Raw genomic sequence first — 18,034 nt, 5'->3', positions numbered from 1 at the left:
CTCAAAGGATTCTTTACCCTTTAACCCTCCTAACCCTATTAATGTAGTACAAGTATTATGTTCATCTTTTAGATGTGGAAACGGGGACCCACAGAGGTTAAAGTACCTACCTCAAATCAGAAAGCTGGAAGGTAAGCTTTTAACAACTCTGAGTAGATCTTCTTTTACAGTGTGAGAAAAATCCTAAAACAGAGGGAAAGGCAGACAGGGCGGCAGGAGGAGAGGTATTTGGTGGAGCACAGAATAACACAAGGTGAAATTCTCTTTTATTTTTTTTTTAGATGGGTGTCACTCTGTTGCCCAGTCTGGAGTGCGGTGGCATGATCATAGCTCACCGCAGCCTTGACCTCCTCGGCTCAAGCAATCTTCCTGCCTCAGCCTCCTAAGTAGCTGCGACTATAGGTGTAGATCACCATACCCAGTTAGTTTTTGTAATTTTTGTAGAAGTAGGGTCTCTCCATGTTGCCCAGGCTGGTCTCAGACTCCTGGACTCCAGAGATCCACCTGCCTCGACCTCCTAAAGTGCTGGGATTACACGTGTGAGCCACCATGCCTGGCCATATGTCAAATTCTTAAGCTATTTGTTATCACAGATCATTGAAGAAACTGGCTATATAATCATTACTCTTGCACATATAAGCCTCTCACAAACCTCTCCAGCATCTGAAAATTTCTATCAAATGAACGGCGCTGACGGGGAATATCAGAGAGTGTCCCAACAGGGTGAAAGCAAGTTGCATGACTTCGTATGTAATTATCTTATAACATCAATATATCCATGATATGGTATCACATAAGACACTGATACATTGGCTATTGTATTTGTAAGCTGAACTTTTAATTTTAAACAGGGCTCGTACTTTAATTATTTATCACAGTATCAAATTCCACAAATAAAATATTCTTTTACTTTGAAAACTCTGTCTTCACTTTATGGCTTTTTAATATGAAATTTTATATTGGTATTACTGATGTACCTTGACTTCATTTTACTAAACAACACTCATATTAGTACTTCAGTACTGGCAACACAGCTAAGCCTTAAACTGAGCCAAATATCTATTAAAGTGAATTGCTTTTTATGCTGAAATCAATTTATTGAATAAAAGTCCCTTGCCACAATGGAATAAAGAATATAATTCCATGTTTGAAGGAACAACAATTTTCAAATTTTTAAAAAATATAATCTGGCCAGGCATGGTGGCTCACTCCTGTAATCCTAGCACTTTGGGAGGCTGAGGTGGGCGGATCACCTGAGGTCAGGAGTTTGAGATCAGCCTGGCCAACATGGTGAAACCCCATCGCTACTAAAAATACAAAAATTAGCTGGGCATGGTGGCGGGCGCCTGTAATCCCAGCTACTCAGGAGGCTGAGGCAGGAGAATCGCTTGAACCTGGGAGACAGAGGTTGCAGTGAGCTGAGATTGCGCCATCACACTCCAGCCTGGGGGACAAGAGCGAGACATTGTCTCAAAAAAAAAAAGCTTAGTCTAAAAATTATTCAATAATTTCAGGTGTGTTCTTTAAAACTAAATTTACTCAATCAATTCATATAATCCTCTCTATATAAAAGATAAAAATCTTATTCTTGGGCTAACTTGATGAAAAAGCTTCTTAGTTTTTTAAAAGGCTCTATTAAAGAGTATTCTTAGAAAAAGTGTGGTGTACATCAGTGGTCCCCAACCTTTTTGGCACCAGGGACCAGTTTCGTGGAAGACAATTTTTCCACGGTTGGGGGTGGGGGTGAGGGTGGGTTCTGGGATGAAACTGTTCCACCTCAGATCATCAGGCATTAAATTCTCATAAGGAGCACAAGCTAGATCCCTCGCATACACAGTTCACAACAGGGTTTGGGCTCGTATGAGGATCTAATGCCGCTGCTGATCTGACAGGAAGTGGAGTTCAGGCGGGAACGTTCAGTTCGAGGCTCACCACGTGCTGTGCAGGCTGCTTCCTAACAGACCAGGGACAGGTGCTGGGACCATGTGCCAGGGGTTGGGGACCTCAGTATACCTAACTAACTAAAATTAACTGCTAACCCTTTCTAGAAATACCTGAAAGCCAACTTACAAGAATATTACTTTACTTAAATTTAGCACCTTTTGTATATGTAAAAAACAAAAAAAAAACCTGACATGCTAGAGTTAGTAAAAATGGCTTATTCTCTACAATCTAGTCATTTCCTTTATAGTGCAAAAACCTACACCCCAAGAAAAAAAGAAGGATTACAAATGTGTACACAGGTATCACAAAGAGGCCTTACTAGATCCCATTTTCTTTTTAAAATGGAGACATTTCAAAAGCAGAAAAAAACCTGAGTCTGGTTAGGTAATTGAAGTAAATGTAAGAGAGAGTCACGAGGATATTTTTACACAGGCCCAGCACGGGTGTGATAGTCCCCAGGGCAATGATTAAACCAAGTCTAACAAAAACAAATGGTAAATCTTGCAGCAGGATGCTCAGGGAATTGAGAAGAGGGTTTTGGGGAGTGAATGTAATTCGAAGGAGAGAAATAAAACTGAATATGTAGACTGGGTATAGCCAGCTTGACTTGTACACTTTGGGGTGACCAGCCACACGCACCATTTCTATTGTGTCAGACCACAGGAGAAAGCTCCATAAGAATAATTCTGCCCGGACATCTCGCCGGGACATTGTTTTCAGGATTCCAGAGTCACAGGAGGGCTCCTGGAGTCCCGTGAACACAGACACCTGGCTCCATGTCATGGCTCCTGATGGCTGCGACAACTGGGTGCTGTTGGTTGCCTGGGGAGATGCAGCATTTTCTTGACTTTGCCTCACTTGCTCTGTCACCGTTTTTATGTGTTGCAAAGAGCTTGAATGGGTGTGCCCATTTTGGCTACCTGCAATGAACAGATTTATTTACATTTTAGTATTTTAAAATGTATCCATTTCAGCTCAAATGTTATTCAAATTTAAAATTCCATTTAAAGGTGGAATTCTCCATATTCTTTTGTTTTTCACTTAATTTAATTTAATTTTATTTTAAGTTCCAGGATACATGTGCAGGACATGCAGGTTTGTTACATAGGCAAACGTGTGCCATGTTGGTGTGCTGCACCTGTCAACCCATCACCTAGACATTAAGCCTCACATGCATTAGCTATTTATCCTGATGCTCTCCCTCCCCACATATTCTATTATTTGAGGCCATTTTACCCATGGAATTTCAAGATAACACTGAAGTAGCACACTGAAAAAACATAGAGGTGGAGAAGGCTCTTGGTGTCTTGGTATTTTCCTGAATTCAGATCCGAAGTCATTTTTTACCACTCCATAATAACAAACATTATTGGTTTCTAAGCTATACACTTTCACACATTATTATCTCATTTATTCCTCAGAACAAAGCTGAGAAATAGGGATTACTATCCCATTTTACAACTATAGAAACTGGGTCTTGAGAGGTTAAAGAACGCTGATATTCAAATGCAGTTAGTATTGGGCAGAGCTGGAATTCACACCTAGATTTGTTTGACTCCGATTGACAAACTCTTAACTTTATGGCTGCTATTACCTGTCTAGATACAATAGATCATGAGTTAATTATAAAACATTTGAGCGTCATAAAATCAAATGAATCTAAAAGTCCCCCAATCCAACCCTGTCATTTTGTAAGACAAACACCCTGTCATTTTCTAAGAAGGGGCTCACAGAGATGACCATACCCCAGAGCTCCAGGTATGAAGTTTGGTGCTAAGAGGGAATCCATTGTTTTTTTGTGTGTTTTGTGTGTGTGTGTGTGTGATAGAGTCTTGCTCTGTCACCCAAGCTGGAGTGTAGCAGCATGATCTCAGCTCACTGCAACCTCCAACTCCTTGGTTCAAGCGATTCTCCTGCCTCAGCGCACGAGTAGCTGGGATTACAGGTGTACACCACCATGCCTGGCTAATTTTTAGTAGAGACGGGGTTTCCATGTTGGCCAGGCTGGTTTCAAACTCGTGACCTCAAGTGATCTTCCCGCCTCGGTCTCCCAAAGTGCTGGGATTACAGGCGTGAGCCATGGTAACCGGTCTAGAGGGAATCTATTTGACCACTAGAGATTCCTAGTGAAGAGTGACATGCTGAATCCAAGGTTTTTAAGCTGTTCTTTTGCAAAGATTCTTGAAGTGATCATTAGGATTGGTTAACCTAAAGCATTTCTTCTGTGGCCATGGTCAACACACCAGTGATCTGAAAGAATAAGGCACGTGATGCAACACCATTGTGTGTGTGTGTGTTCCTCTCCGTGTATACATGGGTATTGAGGTTGGATTATGTACAAATTCTCAAATCTCAAGACCTAAAACAATGTTGATGGCATTGTTTTTATGCACAGAAGGGATAACGTGTTCTTTTTCAAACATTTATCCACTAAAACACCATTTTGGTTGCTAAGAAATTATCAGGACTTGACAAAGTTTACTCAGCAAACATGCTGAGCTGCCATATGACGTGATAAAAAAGGGAGTCATTAGACTGAATAGCTCTAAAGGTCAAAGAGACAAAGTCAATAAAAACTTGTTGAAGCGCATGGAGCTGAACATGAAAACATTTTACAATAAATAAATTATGATTGATAAATAATAAAATGCTTGACTACTATAAGTAGGAGTTTGTTTAAAGGACACAATACATTTCTAGTTTCTTTTATACAAGTAACTAATTAGTTTTAAAGTTTAAGTGTGAATTGAGCATTTTTATAAACTAAAAAGATAATCTAAATTCTTGATGACACATTACTTCCAGTATGAATCATTGATAGGTAAATGTCAGCACCCATGACTTTAGAAACTTCTTTATCAATATTAGAATTCAGTGGCCTGAGTGGGAATCATCTTAATAAATAATACTCAAGTAAGGGAGAAAAGTATATAACAAGTTATTATTCTTAAATTCATAAAACCATCTTTTTAAACTCAGATGCTCATTTGTATCTATTGCACTTCTTATATTATTTAAAAAATTAATATAGAGCCAGGCGTGATGGCTCATGCCTGTAATCCCAGCACTTTGGAAGGCCCAGGCAGGTGGATCACCTGAGGTCAGGAGTTTGAGACCAGCCTGGCCAACATGGTGAAACCCATCTCTAGTAAAAATAAAAAAATTAGCTGCGAGTGGTGGTGGGCGCCTGGAATCCCAGTTACTCTGGTGGCTGAGGCATGAGAATTGCTTGAACCCGGTAGGAGGAAGTTGCAGTGAGCTAAGATCGCACCACTGCACTCCAGCCTGGGCGACAAGTGAGACTCCATCTCAAAAAATAAAATAAATAAAAATGAATTTAAAAATCAATATAGAAAATATTGCCTTAGAATATGTCATGTCCTAGAGAACTTTTGTTCCCCTCTCTTGATAGGTGAAACTGTCATAATGAAAATCCAAACGGCTTTGTCAACATTCAGAACACAGTGTGTAATTTGGGCTTTTGAAAGAGGATTGCAAATTCAGCATTGTTTCAAAGCCAGGAAGTGGAAACCCCAAAAGTGACACATTAACATTTTTTTAAACAGTCGGTGAGAGTCTTAACATTTCAGATGCTAAGAGCAGCTGCTATGAACAATGAAGTCTTAGCTGGAGTTTGGTTTTAATGAGATACATGTGTATGAGGTGAAATTAGGTCTTTGAACTTCGTATCTTTACACAGCTCAAATTAAATCAGGGGGTACACGGATTCTGCTTCCTCTTTCCAAGTAAGAAGTACTAGAACTATTAACTGGAAAGCTTTGATGGCCTCCCAGGGGACTGGGGAGAGTTAAGGAAGCTGAGAAATCTTTTGGTCATTGGAGGGGACGAGCAAGCACATCTCGGAGCAAAGTACAGGCTCATGGATTTGATGCTATTCCTGTTAGCTCCAGGATGAGTTTGCTCTCCACATGACTTTCTAAATGTCCACTTAGAGCTGGAATTCTTTTTCCTGTTGTTGTTAGTTGTTATTTGTTCTGTTTGGGTAAAACGATATTCATTGGCACGAAATCCATAGAAGACATAAGCATAAAGAGAGAGCTCTCCTCACCTCCTGAGAAGCGCACATTGCCCTTTAAAAAGTAAAAATAGGCCGGGCGCGGTGGCTCAAGCCTGTAATCCCAGCACTTTGGGAGGCCGAGACGGGCGGATCACGAGGTCAGAAGATCAAGACCATCCTGGCTAAAACGGTGAAACCCCGTCTCTACTAAAAAAAATACAAAAAACTAGCCGGGCAAGGTGGCGCCTGTAGTCCCAGCTACTCGGGAGGCTGAGGCAGGAGAATGGCGTGAACCCGGGAGGCAGAGCTTGCAGTGAGCTGAGATCCGGCCACTGCACTCCAGCCTGGGCGACAGAGCGAGACTCCGTCTCAAAAAAAAAAAAAAAAGTAAAAATAGCAGCCTCTTGATACAGTTTCCCACATCTGATTCTAGTTGCTGAAATGACATTTGATCATTACTCTGTAAGCTAAATGACCAAGAAAATGTCATTTTGTTAGCAGACAAGAGGCTAAGTAGGCAACTGTAACATACTTTACTTAGTTGTTTATTTATGGATTTATTTTTACCTCTAACTTTTTCCCCAAAAGTTTTGAACACCTAACGGGGGGAGGAGGGGAGGAAACAAGGCACATGGTAACAATTCAGTAGTGAGGCATTTTCTAGAGTGTGCATTCCTCTTGCGAAGAGAACAGGAAAACAGTATGTTATCCAAATAAAAACAGATGCAGGTACAATGGCTTATGCCTGTAATCCCAGCGCTTTGGAAGGCCGAGGCTGGGGGATCACTTGAGGCCAGGACTTCCAGATCAACCTGGCTAACGTGGTGAAACCCGTCTCTACTGAAAATACAAAATATTAGCCGGGCACGTTGGTGCAGGCCTGTAATCCCAGCTACTCAGGAGGCTGAGGCAGGAGAAATACTTGAACCCAGGAGATGGAGGTTGCAGTGAGCCAGGATTGCACCACTGCACTCCAGCCTGGGCAACAGAGTGAGACTCCATCTCCAATAATTAATTAATTAATAAAAGAAGAAAAGAAAAAGGAATCACAAAGCACCTAAAAACATCCAGGAAGAAAGCTGATGCTAAAAATGCATTCATTAGACTCCCAACGGCCTGCAATGAGCAAATATGAGAGTACCGTACCAAGCCTGGGCTAGACATTGGCAAATGGCATCCTAAATAGCATGGAAGTAGTTCCTAGCTTCGTGACTCTGAGTCTCCTACAGTCACACCAATAAATATGGAATAATAAATGGTGGCCGGGCTTTAAAGGAAAGTAAATTCTGTGATGAGAGATAATCAAAGGGGATTCACTGGGAAGTCAAAGGAGGCTCGTCTGAGACGTGACAGTTAAGCAGAGATAGGAAGCATGAGTAGGAATTGATTCAGTGAGGAATGGAAGAAAGAACTTGCAGGTAGTGGGAGTGGCCTGTGTAAATATCCTTCAGCTAGCATGAACTGAAGGAAAGGAGTTTGGTGAAAGGTGGGGGATGCAGAGAGGAAGTGGGAGAGGAAAAGAGCTGGTGACTATTAAGACCTTTCTACGTATCAGGCACTGTTCCAAACCCTTTATATGCTTTAACTCACTTATTAAAACCCTATGGTTTTCCCGTTTTATCTTACTTTATGTTATTTTAGAGACAGGGTCTTGGTCTGTCGCCCAGACCAGAGTACAGTGGCACAATCATAGCTCACTACAGCCTCCAACTCCCAGACTCAAGCGATCCTCCTGCCTCAGCCTCCCAAATAGCTGAGACTACAGGCTTGCACCACCACACCTGACTAATTTTTTTTTAATTTTTACTTTTAATAGAGACATGGATGACTTGCTGTGTTGCCTAGGCTGGTCTCAAACTCCTGGACCCAAGTGATCCTCCTGCCTCAGCCTCCCAACACACTGAATTACTACAGGCATGAGCCACTGCATGCCGCCTATTTTCCCATTTTAATGATGAGTAAACTGAGGCACAGAAAGATTATGCACTGTTTCCAAGGTCATACAGCTAGCTAGTAGAAAAAGCAGAACTTGAGTCCCAAACCCTTAACCCTTGTACCACACTCTCTGTGGCAGAGACAGATGATAGAGCATCCTATGGTCCAGGATAAAAGTTTCGGATTTCGTTCTAAGTTTATTAGGTTGGAGCAAAAGTAGCTACTTAGAGGCAAGTATGAGGCAGTAGAATGAAGACACAGAAGTCAGCAGAGGCAGCTGATGTGCAAAGAGATTGTTACCAGTTCACATCAGTCAAAACATAATTACTCAGAAACAAATAGGGCTAGTCTTAATTAACAATCCCCCAAATCTATTTCTCCCGAGGGGAAAATGGTTAGAGCAATCTAAAAACGAATGATGTAGGCATAACACTGAGAAAACTATCTGGAGCAGAAGAAAATTACCAGTCCTTTTAAAATGATTTCTGAAAAAACATGCAGCACACAAAGCACCGGTAGTCATCATAATTTCAGAGGACAAGGGGAAAAAGGCAATAAATTAAAACACACCTCAAGGTAAATTAGAAACACTGTTATTTATTTATTTATTTATTTACTTATTTACTTTAGAGATATGGTCTCACTCTCTTGCCCAGGCTGGAGTGCAGGGGCACAGTCATAGCTCACTGCAGCCTCAAGCTCCTGGGTTCAAGCGATCCTCCTGCCCCAGTCTCCCAACTAGCTGGGACTGCAGGCTCACTCATTCATCCATTCATTTATTTACTGTCTCAAACACTTAGAATGTCTAAGATCCTGTACTAGGAATTGTGGAAGACACAGCAATCAACAGGTAAGATTCTCACCCTTCTAGCAGCTTCCATTCAAATACAGCACTCCGGACTAAACCTTAGAAAGCAGAGCTTCAACTTCATCATTTATTTATTTATTTATTTATTTATTTATTTATTTATTATTTTTGAGACACAGTCTTGCTCTACCCAGACTGGAGTGCAGTGGCACAATCCTGGCTCATTACAGCTTTGATGTCCTGGGCAAATGTGATCCTCCCACTTCAGAATCCCAAGTAGCTGGGACTACAGGCATGCGCTATGACTCCTGGCTCATTTTTCAATTTTTTGTAGAGATGGGGATCTCACTATGCTGCCCAGGCTGGTCTTGAACACCTGACCTCAAGCAATCCTTCTGCCTCAGCCTCTCAACGCTCTGGAATTACCGGCATGAACCTCCACACCCAGCTAAACACTGTTATTTTGACATACTCTCACTGAGGTAGGGAAGACAAGTCATATTGCCAAGTAATAAATGATGACATGGGACATCTACCTCACAGGTCGGTTCTAATGAAGGAATACGTCAGTAAAGCACTTAAAAATAGTGTTTGGCGGCCGGGCGCGGTGGCTCACGCCTGTAATCCCAGCACTTTGGGAGGCCCAGACGGGCGGATCACAAGGTCAGGAGATCGAGACCATCCTGGCTAACACGGTGAAACCCTGTCTCTACTAAAAAATACAAAAAATTAGCCGGGTGTGGTAGCGGGCGCCTGTAGTCCCAGCTACTCGGGAGCTGAGGCAGGAGAATGGCGTGAACCCGGGAGGCAGAGCTTGCAGTGAGCTGAGATCGCACCACTGCACTCCAGCCTGGGTGACAGAGCAAAGACTCCGTCCCCCCCGCCAAAAAAAAAAAAAATAGGGTTTGGCATATAGAATGATCATTTATGTGTTAAATAAATAAAAAGTAGCAATAGTGAAATAATTTATTGTTTTAAATTAATTGGGACAGAATAGAATATATTAGAATGCAGTAAATAGTAAGGGTGACTGTAATTTAACTTTGGCTATAGTTCCACCATAACTCATTATCTGGTATATCAGGGGAAGTCACAAGTTTGAGAAACACTGTCACACTACAAAGACTAAACAAGATCATGAGTTTAATTCTCATATTTGCCTGTTCACATCACAAAGAAAAATGCTACCCTACAGATATAACCCACACAAGTGAAGGCAGCTTACACCAGCTAAGAAGAGCCTCTTGTACATCTCTCTTCCTAATTCCATGATCAGTGTTCAGTGATATCACTGGTAGCTTGAAATTGGTCATGGTGGGAGAATTTACACCACAGACGTTGGCAAATGCTACAAATCAGGACTTCCCCACTCCTCAACCCTACTCCACAAAGGTAACTGATTAAACACTGACCAGCATACTACTGCCTATGCTCAAAACTGTGTACAAGTTTTCACCAAATAATAATAATGAATTCAAGATGAATATTCAGCCATCATCAGTTCTGGAAAAGCCTGTGGGCATACATTCTCAGCTGTGAAATAGTTGTGGCAGCTTTCTTTACAGAAAGCATGAGATTGTTGTCTAGTAAATTCAAAAACCCTAAGATCCTATTTCAGTTCCTTGCCACTCATTGCATAAATCTGACAATAAATAAATTTCCATATTTTATACAATGTAAATGTTAAGAGAGTTATTTTGTCAGAGGACACAACTAGAAAGCTGGATGGTTTAAATTTTTTTAACTTTTTTTTTTTTTTTTTGTAGAGATGGGGTCTTGCTATGTTACTCAGACTGGACTTGAACTCCTGGACTCAAGCGGCTCTCCCACCTCAACCTCCCAAAGTGCTGGGATTACAGGTGTGAGCCACCATGCCCAGCCCACTGGATGGTTTAGAGATCATTTTTCCCTCTACCGCCGCTTTACAGACTTATCTAACACTGGACAAGTATTGCTAAAATCTTAATATTATCCATTTTTAAATATTCTATTTTTAAATATTGAAAAAATGTTCCCATCTAAAATTCCTAATCTTCAGTTTTTCAATCATATTGTGGTCCTCCTCCCCAAGAGATATATGGTTAGACTAGAAAATGTTATTTAATTTACAATATATTTTATACAAAGGTAATTATATTATTTGTGTGACTTATGACATATATTTCTAGATATATTTTACTCAAAATATATAATATATAAATAAATGCATGCTGAATTCTTCATGTTCTGTTATTCTTATCAACGTCCCTGAAACGTTTATTTATTTTATAATATATATAAAAATAATATACTATTGAATATGTGTAAAGAAAATATATACAGTAAGGTAGAATGTCAAGATGCATATGGTTATCTCATTGCCAAAAAGAAATAATCCTACACTTTGAAATGGTCTGAAATGCCTCTACCGTATTTCCTCCTTTATTCCAAATACTCAGGAGTTTTAAGTGCTTGGATACAGACAGGAGCTAGCAATCCCAGCAGGAGCTGGATGACAGGAACTGATGCCTAATGGATGAAACTTGAGTCATTGCATTCTGAAGAACCTCCGTCAGCCCAGTTTACGCATATTTATTAGTGTAGTTTAAGAGCCCTGGAGCGTCTAGACCAGGAGCTCCCCAAAAGGCAGCATCTGCCTGTTTCTGCTCAGCTTTGTACCCCCAGCACCGGTGGAGTGCCTGGTATTGGTATGGCACAGATCCACCATAAAGATTTGCTGAATAAAAGGTGGGAGGAAGTTCTTTTCTGAAATCTATTAGCATGAGGGAGCAATGAGCATCCTGGGGGAAAAACCTGCACTAAGGCAAGGAAGTCAAAGCATGAAAGCTCGGCCCAACCATTGACTCTGGTTCCCACAGAGTCAATGGGTAAAATGTGGAGCTCTGCACAGAGTCTACCACTCAGATGCCCTTCTGGCCCAGTCCTGGAGGGAGCCCCTTAAGCAAGGCCGTGAGGATTGATTCCACTAACACACCCTGGAAGACATCAGAAGCACCTGGCAGCACAGGCTGGGGACCTGCATAGCTCAACAGTAAGAGAGGATGTAATGCGATATTAGGCCCCACAGAGGGTGCCAGTGCAGTCTGGCATGGCACAGTCCGCAGTGCTTGGGCAGACAGCACCAACAGCAGCAGCAGTGCTTCAAAGCATGCCAGAGACCATCCAGGTACCAGTAGCATCAGGGGTCACCAGGCAGGAGGAAGAAAGGGCATGTTTTAATCCGTTTTCATGCTGCTGATAAAGACATTCCCAAGACTGCGAAGGAAAGGAGATTTAATTGGACTTACAGTTCCACATGGCCAGGGAGGTCTCACAATCATGGCGGAGGGTGAGAGGCACTTCTTCCATGGTGGCAGCAAGAGAGAATGAAGAAGATGCAAAAGTGGAAACCCCTGTAAACCCATCTGATCTCATGAGGCTTATTCACTATCATAAGAATAGCATGGGAAAGACTGACCCCCCATGATTCAATTACCTCCCCTGGGACCCTCCCACAACACGTGAGAATTCTGAGCAATACAATTCAAGTTGAGATTTGGGTGGCGACACAGCCAAACCCTATCAGGGCAGATGTGTGATTTCAAGAAGATTGTGTTTATGATCTCGTAAGAAGTCCCTGAGAACCTCCAGCCCCCCCAACTACCCACCTACCCACCTATGCACACACATCCAGAAACAGAAGGATTTAGGGTCCCAAAATAGCAAGTGGAAGCAGAGCATGAGAAAAGTGGTGTTCTTCTAGATAGGACCTTACTATTAGTATACACACAATGTCAACAACAAATGATCAAGAACATCAGCTAAGCCAGTGGCTTATGCTTGTAATCTCAGCACTTTGGGAGGCCGAAGCAAGAGGATCACTTGAGCCCAGGAGGTTGAGGCTGCAGTGCACTGTGATCATGGCACTGCCCTCCAGCATGGACAACAGAATGAGACATTCTCTCAAAAAACAGAAGAGAAAAAGAACATCCACACATTATGCAGGTGATCAGCTCTCTTTGACCTAAGATATGAAAATGTAAATATTGAAAATCAGTGACCTATGCCTTTAATTTCAAACTGGGGCCATAAGCTTTTCTTGGTCCATAATAATATGGAACACAAGGCTTGGTATTATAAAGTAACACATGCTGAATTCTTTTATTCCCTTATTCCTATCAGTCTCCCTGAAATATTTGTTTCCAAAGTATTCTGTGACTTACAAGTGTCTCATTTAATATACTAAAATTATTCACAATTATTTTGACCACTTAGAAAGAAGAAAAAAACAATTTAATGCCAAATTGTTAAAATCATATAAAGCTGTCAAAATCAAAGGGAGCCTTCACTGAAAATTTTTATAGCACCTGACATGCTACGTCTGTTGGCACCCAACTCACTCCAATATAGCTTTTGGCCCAATCTGTGTAATCCAGACAGCTGGCACTTCATTAGAAGATATAAATCAGAAATTCTACCCTTCTCTTACCCCAGTCTAGTAGATGGCCACTTATTTCTTGAGAAGAGGAAAAAAAATCCTAGAACTAACACACTTTCCTGAAACTTCCTTCTTCTAAATAGCAAAGGGAGGGTAGGAAAGGAAATACCCTCCTCCCCAGTTTGGCCCCGGACACAGTGTTCCTCATACTCACCCCTGAGCACATTGCAAAATAACACATTATGGAAATCCAGCTCACACTCGGGACTCATCTTGTATAATAAGCTATTTCTTAAAAAGAACTAAAGAGGAACTCAAAATGCCATTCATTTTATTCAGAAAAAAAAGCTGCATCCTTTGTTTTTTGTTGTTGTTGTTTTTTTTTTTTTTTTTTTTTTTTGGTTTATTTGCTTGTTTTTGTTTTTTCCTTTTAACCTCTATGACATCTCTTACATACTATTTGGTTAAAATGCCATGAGTCACATTTCAAGAAAATTTGGAAAGCCAGTTCCCTTAAGAATTTGGATTGACCTGTGCTTGGATTGACCTCTCTGCTTTTAACTTGATATTTATGACAGCTCCTAGTACTTCCTATATTAAGGGGTTCTCAGAGTGGGCATCAGAATCGATGGCAGAACTTTAAAAAATTACAGATGCCAGGTTCTGTCTTCCAGTCTGTTGAACGGTAGGTAGAGCTCATGCATATGGATTGCAAAGACACTTTGATGATCTCTGGTGGAAATCCATGGCTAAGAATCCCTGTATTTGTGATAACCAGTGGCCCCCGATTCAATGACAATAGCTTAGACGTTCAATAAAAATTATAGTTGGCATTCATTTTCAGAAATTATATTTTGGTAAGTCAATACCAAGAAGAAATAACTCAGAGAGAAACAGTTCCTTTTCCTTCTTCCTTCCTGCTCTGCAAACTCCCAAACCTGGGTCAGTCCTAAGGCTTCTATCTTTTCAACCTGCCAGGCCCAGATTTCTGAACCTCAGTGAGAAAAAACATACAATCTGGATCGGCTGCAGAACAAATTCCTGGTTCCAGTTTGTGCTGCACACTCAACATCACTCATCCATCTGTCTCCCTGTCTCTAGCCCACTTCATCTCCATTCCCCACAGCAGTTACCCCAGAGCGTCCCCCATTCTTTTGGGTCCTCTCCCTTCCATCCATCTCCATTGTTCTCAGCAGAAAACTTGCTTCCTATTTCTTGAAGAAATTGCAGCATTATCTGGCGTAAATTCCCCTTGCTTGCTTTCTCCCTATCCACTCCTATTATTTTCCCAATTGTCAATCATCTGGGAATTGCTAATTTTAAAGATTAGTAGTGCCTGGGCCTCACTCCAGAAAATTATGATTTCATTAACTGGGTGCATCCTAGACATCCAAACTTTCAAATTTCCTTAGTTGATTTTAATGTACAGCCAAGGGTAACAAGCACTGCTCTTAATTAGAGATATAAATCAGGGTCTCTCAACGAGGTTTCCTTTTTTAAAATCCAAATATGCCTAATCCCATCCCCAGAGATCCTGACCCAGTTCATCTGGGGCAGCTGTGTTTGGCACTGATATTTTTAAAGAACTCTATTAAGTGCTTTTTTATATGTTGGAAATACCAGAAGAAATACAATAGAAACAGAAGTCGAAAAACTTTGCTAGCTCAGGTAAATAAACATGTTGACTATCTTGTCTAATTTATTGGTTATTTATAAATTAACCAATCTGTACCCTATAGATAATTCAATTTTTCTTCATTAAACATTTAAATGTTAACTGCTTTGGGAAAATAATTGGTAAATAATTTTTACTTGTAGTGCAAAAAAGGCTTTTTAAGCATAACTACACCATACAGAAATACTAATAGCTTGGATGACATCAAAATTTTAAATTCCCTATATGAGAAACACCATAGTAAAATTAAAAGGCAAATGAGAACCCTGAAATATACACTCTACACCTATGACAGGCAAAACTTAACATCCTCACTATTTATAGAACTCATGATTCAGTAGAAAAAAAAAAAGGAAGTAGAAGAAGAAGAAGAAAAGAAAAGAAAAATGGCCATACCAACAGAAAACCAGATCAAGGACCTAAATATATGATTTTTAAAAACTACAAATAGCCAATAAACCTATGAGAAGATGGCAAACACAACTACTACTTTCAAAAGCAAATTATAAAGGCGGCAAGGTACTCTTTTGCCTATGCCTACGATACTATTTTGAAAGAGAAGAAATGGAATAAATTTCCACTGTTGCAAGGTTGTAAGGTTAAGGAGAAACAGGTATTTCCTTACATTGCTATTTAGAGGGTAAGTTCTTTAGAGGAAACAGTTTAACTACACATTGCACAAACCTTAAAACCTTGCATGGACTTTGAGCCAGAAGTTCTGCATCTAAGCATTTAACCTAAGGAAATAAATAATCATCTATACTGCTGAGGCGCCTGCAGGCACTGACTCAAGTTTCTGGTATTAAAAGACCATGCAGAAGGCATTGGATGAGGGCCATTGGGAGCAGATTTATTTGAAAGCCTTACCCTGCCAACATCATAGCCGGCAACTCTCGCTGATGTGATAGTGGAAACCGCCTCCTTTGCAGGGCGCTGAGGTTTTCCACTCAAATAGCCTGTTGACCTCACCTCTAGCCAGCCATCTCTGAACATGCAGCTCTCCCTAATGCGGCCAAACCCCTCTTGCCACACCGCATGGTACATACGATCCCTTTATGGGTCCCTCTACATTCCCAGCATGTGTAGCCAGTCCCTAGTAGTCACTTTCTTCTGGCAGTGTTCTTGCTGAGGAGTCCGGGCATGAGCAGATGCTCCAGGTCTTCTGAGGACATTCTGCAGTCATCATCCTGATATCATTCGGCTCCCATCCAGAGGCAGTTAACTCTCTCCATACCCAGCTTCTGTTTTGCCAGTCACCTCACTGAGAGGTTTCTGACTCCTACACGTAGCCCAGGGCGCTTTAAACACAGCCCACCTGCACTACACATGGACATGTGCTTTAACCGTGACTTGTCTGCCCTGCTCAACTCAAAAGCACATCGCCTTATGCATTCTAACCATATCCTTGTCCTTCTCAACCCTTTTACTTCTGAACGAGACTTATAATAGCAAGGTTTATCATAACTAAAAACTGGAACAAATCTAGTTGTTCAACAACTGGGGATCTGCTAGCTATATTATCATGGTTCATTAACATAATGGAATATAATTCGACCAATAACACCTTCTACACAATAGAAGATGTAATAACGAGGCTGGGCACAGTGGCTCACACCTGTAATCCCAGCAGTTTGGGAGGCGAGGTAGGTGGATCATTTGAGGTCAGGAGTTCAAGACCAGCCTGGCCAACATGGTGAAACCCCATCTCTACTAAAAATACAAAAGTTAGAGGGACATGGTGGTGCACGGCTGTAGTCCCAGCTACGTGGGAGGCTGAAGCATGAGAATCGCTTAAGCCCAGGACCAGAGGCTGCAGTAAGCAGAGATCATGCCACTGCACTCCAACCTGAGCAACAGAGCGAGACTGTCTCAAAAACAAAACAAAATAAAACAAAAAGAAGATGTAATAATGAATGATGCCCACCATACATTAAGAAAAAAAAAAAAAGTTGCAGAATAGGTTTTCTTAATAGATGAATGTACATCAAGATGCTAGCCAGTTATAAATTTCTATTGTAGGGTTATGGTTCGTTTACCTTTTCTTTTTCGTTTATCTCTATTTTATAACTTTTTAAAATGAGTATGTATTCTTTTGGAAAAATGAAACATTAGAAAGAAAAAATTCAATATGGCATGTTAAAAGGGTTATCTGTTTTTCAAAGATGTTGAGCCTCAAGCCAGTGTGTACCCCACCAAGATCTGCCTTCAAAGCTGAAATTGCCCAGAGCAGCAGCAGCAGTCACAAGACCTTAGATGGGGGCTCACTTTGCCTCTAGGTGGTGCAGTCATGATTGCCAGGGAGCCGGGCCTGGAGAGAGAGTTGGCAACCTATCTATCTCTCCGTAGAAATGGTAGCGTCCTAGAAACAGGTATGGTTACAATGCTAAATGAAGCCCTAGATTAATGATTTTTAAACATTTAGCAGAGGAACCTTTTTTTTTCCCCCAAATGAAATCTCACATAAAACATCAACACTTAAACACACAAAAACATTGTTGATCATGATGAAGTTCTCCCTTCTCCCAAACACACACATACAACACACACACACACACACATACACACACAACACACACACACACACACACACAACACACACACACACACACACAACACACACACACATACAACACACACACACACACACATACACGCGCACACACACACACACACACACCACACACACACACACACACACAACACACACACACACATACAACACACACACACACACACACATACACGCGCACACACACACACACACACACACACACATACACACACACACACAACACACACACACACACACACACACAACACACACACACACACACACACACACACACACACGCATGCATGCAAATTTTCTTTCCTTTTTTTTTTTCTTTTGAGACAGAGTCATATTCTGTTACCCAGGCTGGAGTGCAGTGGTGCCATCTCAGCTCACTGCAACCTCCGCCTCCTGGGTTCAAGCGATACTTCTGCCTCAGCTTCCCCAATAGCTGGGATTACAGGCGCCTGCCACCACGGCTGGCTAACTTTTTGTATTTTTAGTAGAAATGGGGTTTCACCATGTTGGCCAGGCTGGTCTCAAACTCCTGACCTCAGATGATGCCCCCACCTCGGCCTCCCAAAGTGCTGGGATTACAGGCGTGAGCCACCGCGCCCGGCTGCATGCAAATTTTCACAGTTACTCTTGAAGTGACATTATAGGTTTCTGAAACGACAAGTTAATGA

General features: G+C 41.3%; 1 protein-coding gene across 1 annotated transcript in view; it reads right to left on the bottom strand.

The window, feature by feature from the left end:
• Positions 1-816: 816 nt before the first annotated feature.
• The window catches only part of TMEM236 (transmembrane protein 236), a 47,637-nt gene continuing 30,419 nt past the window's right edge, over positions 817-18,034 (bottom strand). Inside the window, exon 4 of the mRNA XM_005564742.5 lies at positions 817-2,864. Coding sequence (XP_005564799.1) covers positions 2,281-2,864 — 584 coding nt within the window. The 3' untranslated portion in view covers positions 817-2,280. The remainder of the gene's footprint in view (positions 2,865-18,034) is intronic.

The sequence above is a fragment of the Macaca fascicularis genome, chromosome 9 (assembly GCF_037993035.2).
Source record: "Macaca fascicularis isolate 582-1 chromosome 9, T2T-MFA8v1.1".
Lineage (NCBI taxonomy): Eukaryota > Metazoa > Chordata > Mammalia > Primates > Cercopithecidae > Macaca > Macaca fascicularis.
The sequence above is the reverse complement of the archived record's forward strand: the minus strand, read 5'-3'. Positions and strand labels throughout refer to the sequence as shown.